The 4,286-nt window shown below is 43.0% G+C and overlaps 1 protein-coding gene across 1 annotated transcript in view; it reads right to left on the bottom strand.

Moving 5' to 3' along the window:
• Positions 1-2,455, bottom strand: part of LOC109966941 (deoxynucleotidyltransferase terminal-interacting protein 1) — an 11,169-nt gene extending 8,714 nt beyond the window's left edge. Inside the window, exons 1-3 of the mRNA XM_020612203.1 lie at positions 2,408-2,455; positions 742-812; positions 241-337 (exon numbers count right to left, since the gene is read on the bottom strand). Of these exons, the coding sequence (XP_020467859.1) occupies positions 241-337; positions 742-812; positions 2,408-2,440 (201 nt within the window). The 5' untranslated portion in view covers positions 2,441-2,455. The remainder of the gene's footprint in view (positions 1-240; positions 338-741; positions 813-2,407) is intronic.
• Between the last annotated feature and the right edge of the window lie 1,831 nt (positions 2,456-4,286).

The following is a 4,286-nucleotide window of genomic DNA, read 5'->3' as shown; positions in this document are numbered from 1 at the left end:
GGAATACATTTACTACGACGTGTAATAAATTTTGGTTATTTGCCTCTGTCACCAGGCGGAACGACGACACTGACTACTCTATTTAAATCAAAAGAATGTAGAAGGACAGGCTCCACCTTTTGGGTCTGGATGAGCTTGGACCTGGAATGTTACATCACTTTTAACAAGCAGATACCTTTAAGGGAACTGAGATGTACCCAATATTTGTGCACCATCTATCTCACAGGTGTGACCTCTGACCTTCTGGTACTTCTTGAACACAGCCATGATGTCATCGTTGAAGCTCGGCTGAAGCACCGCCCTCAGCAGATCCATGGACACCTGAGGATCCGTGTAGCTACACATACACACATACACAGGTGAATATTGAGATGGGCGACGGAGCAATGCCAACAATGCAACTGATCTATGACCAGCTGTTTGTGTATCACTTGTGGCATGCTGCATTAGCAAGTGCTATGACTGGCTCTTTATGACCTAGGAAGGGAGCATGTTTGGGGATTGTTCACTGAGCCACCGTTATGTGGTCTGCACACACTGCTTTTAACCAACCACGCTATCAAACTCATTTGTTACCATTATTGAGGAAGTGCCTATCGCAGTATATATCGTTATCATTTCATCACCCAGGCCTATTTTTTTAATCAACATCAGCCTTCTCTTTTACTTTGTACTGTTTCTCTGCTGAATCCATTGGCTGCACTGTGATGACAGCTGTGCATGAGATAAACCAGTACTGACCTGACTGTCATGTGTGAGCGTCGTCCTCGTCTATGAATCTGTCTGTGTTTGATCATCAAGTTCCACGGCTTCTATGCACGCACACACACACACACACACAGAACCATCAGACCCAAGGTTCTGCTGAGAACCTGTTGCTGTCCTGGTCTTTGAGTCATGTTTTCATCTTGCTGAAGCTCAGACTCTTACACATCTTTCAGAAACTAGCTGAATTAAAAACTCAGTGGTTGTTTGTTGTGCGACTGTGAGCTGATGGAACAAACCATTGACCTATGTTGGTTTCATCAGGAAATGTTTACACCCAACAAACCAACCTTGTGGAAGTGTGGTATATAGTGGCAAAAAAAGTAAGTGAACTCTTTGGGATTGTCCACGTTAATGTATAAATTAGTTTTAAAATATGGTCAGAGCTTCATACAAGTTGCAGTAACAAAAAAACAAACAAACTATTATTTGAACTAATAACACAAATCACTGTGTTGTTCTTGTCCATATTTAGGATATTATTCAAACAAACCCCTAATGCCATGAACAAGAGCTAACTGGTTTCAGGAGGTAACAAACCAGAGGTCTGTAAACATGAAGTGAGTTCAACTTAGGGTGTACTTCCAGGAATGGTTGCCTCATACCACGCATGAACACGACTGCTTCCCCTACCCACTCCCCCACTGGCCTGCACTCACAATGCACTTGAAACGATGCGGCCGTGCAGCTTATACCCATGAGAGTGGATTAAAGGTATAGTCAGTGATTCTAATTCATTACATATTGTCATATTCAGCTACAATTTTTCTGACATTTCTCTGCTGCCCTTTCAGTTCATGCCTCCCCATGTGGCAGTGTGTTGTACTTGCTCTGCAATAGACAAAAAAGGATCTGAGTCAGTCGGATAATTTCAGCCAATCAACACAAGGAGGTGCTCTTGCTTGTACACAGCATAGTGTGTGTGTGTGTGTGTGCGGGGGTATCGGTTTGTTAAATTCACAACATTGATGCAGCTGAAAGGGAGAGATGGCTGACAAACTACCAGCGCCACCTTTTCCACTTACAGCCCATACATCTAAACAACCAGGAGGAGAAAGTCAAGCACAAAAATAAAAAAATAACAACTATAACATTAAGCAGGCAAAGTTGGAGACCTGGGTAAACACAGCTACGTACTGCTTTCCAAAGATGGAGAGAGCTTCAGAATTTAAAATGGATGAGGGTGGACAAAGAAGTGGCTTTTTTCTGCTGGACAGGTGGGTCAGTTGTTTGCTATATGCCACTGAAAACTGTTATGGCAATCGGCTAATCTTTGTGCTATTGTTACGTTAGCAAACTGGGCATTACCCGTGTCACATTAGCCTGTTTGCTGAATCAAACGGTAAATACCTGGGGCATTCAGCTAAACTGCTTGTTTGCAGATGTATGCGGTTGTTCCGACTTAGAACCTTTTTTGACTCTCTCTCAAATATTGGGTCATTTTAATAATTAGGTACCTAGCTCGATTAATCGAGCTATCTACGGTAACAGAACATGTCATTAAAAATAGTAATTGTTGATGAATCTTGCCGTTTCCTACAGAAAACAATGGACCTTAATCGACTGGAACCATTTGAAGCTAAACGAGTGACATGACCTGCTGCCATTTTAACCCCTCAATGTCACAAATCTTCTACCTTACTGACTCTGGTTTATACTCGCCGTTCTCACCCATGCGTCCTGCGGTGCGCACCACATATGATATCACAAAGTCTGACGCATGTGCATGTTGGGTATTGTTTCGTGCACATCCCAGTTTTTGTAACTTGGCGCACGCTACGAGGCTGGAAAAGCAGGGACAAGACAACTAGCTAGTGACAAGAGTGTGTGAGCAGGTCGGTTTCTGCAGACAACGGCTGACTCTAAACATTTCTCCTCCCATTTTTACAAACAGAAAAGGTCAAAACAGTAGTGACATGGACCAAGGATGCAAACACCGCCACGATGCAGATGAAGATAAGCGTTCGTGTGGCCTGTCCGCTTATCTCACACATTGTCTTCAGATTTGTAACCAACTTCATTCACTATAGTCCTCATCAGCAAGTCACTACTACGAGTCAATACCTGGATGAAATCAAGTTTCACTTTGTCAGTGCTTAGAGTGAGTCAATACCTGGATGAAATCAAGTTTCCTTCAGTTAAACAAAGAAATTACTTAAGTTATTGTTTCTGGCAACACGAAGGAAAGGACGCAAGTTAATGCCCAGCTTGATTCTGGAGTTATAATGACAAAAACTCAAGCTCAGAGGTTTTATGTTCATACAAGATCTAGAGGAAGTCATTCAGGCCTTCATTTGTTAGAGAACGTTAGCTCATTCGGCTGCTCGAATTTTAACCTGAACCTGGAGAACTGAGCACATCACTTCTGTAATTAAATCCTTAAACTAGGCCTCAATTAACTTGAGAATCGATTTTAAAGTACTTCTCAATGGTATAGATCCAAAACACATTTCTGATCGGAGTGAAGGATCCAAACCCAGCAGGGCCCTGAGATCCTTAGGAAGCAGTCACCTGGTAGAACACCGGGTCAGAACCAAACAGGGTGAAGCTGCTTTTAGCTACTATGCTGCACACAGGTGGAACCAGCTTCCCGATGACCTTAGATGTGCCCCGACTCGGACACTTTTATTGCTGTAACTGTTTTTCCTTGCCTTCGTAAAGCGCTCTGAAACACCTCCGTATATGAAATGTGCTAGGTTAGCCTCCGTTAGCTGCGGTTCCTACCGGGCTCTGCTCCGGCGGTTCCGGAGCCAGTCCCGGCCTCCCTCGTTGCGGTGGGCTCCCATGGTGGAAACGGTGCTCTCACAGTCCAGTCCGATCTGGTTCGGGTCCAACCGAGGTAACGCGTACTCTGCTGGGCTAGGTTAGGCTAACACAGATAAACCTAACGCTAGGAATTAATAGCTTACTATCGCCGATGTTATTAACCACCGTTACGTTGAATTAGAGCTCTGACGGGTAATTGCTGACGAACTCATAATCAATAATCACCTCTAACTGACGGTTTCACATTTGTTTCCAGGAAATTGCGCTCCCTTTTCCGCCGTGAGAGGCTAACGGAAACAACAACTCTTCCGGTCATATTTCAAACTAAAAGCACATTTTTTTCACATTGAAAAGCCGCAAAAGACGGACACAAAAAAGATTTAAAGGTTATAAGGTGCAAGATCCTTCATTGCAATTATTAAATCACTATTTAATTTAATCAGATATCAGTGATCTGCTAGTACTTGATGTGAATATTCATTTCATCAAGTAAATTCTTAATTTGTTGTCACTAATCTCTTATCTCCCAGAGGCTATTGTTGTGAATTGGCAACGTACAATTAAATCGAAATCTAAACAGTAAAGGCTTTATTCTATTATAAAGCCTCGTCCGGTTCTTTCAAACCAGGAACTCAGAGGGACGACTCAGACCACTTGAGTATATAAAAAATATAACCGTGCTGGTTTATTCAAAGAGTCACAGGCAAGAATTCACACTTCCAGTCCAGAGATCTTCCAACCCCCAGCCTGCCAAA

This window comes from Monopterus albus, unplaced genomic scaffold (genome assembly GCF_001952655.1).
Source record: "Monopterus albus unplaced genomic scaffold, M_albus_1.0 scaffold121.1, whole genome shotgun sequence".
NCBI classification, from domain to species: domain Eukaryota; kingdom Metazoa; phylum Chordata; class Actinopteri; order Synbranchiformes; family Synbranchidae; genus Monopterus; species Monopterus albus.
Note: the sequence above shows the minus strand (reverse complement) of the source record. Positions and strands in the feature narration are given on the sequence as shown.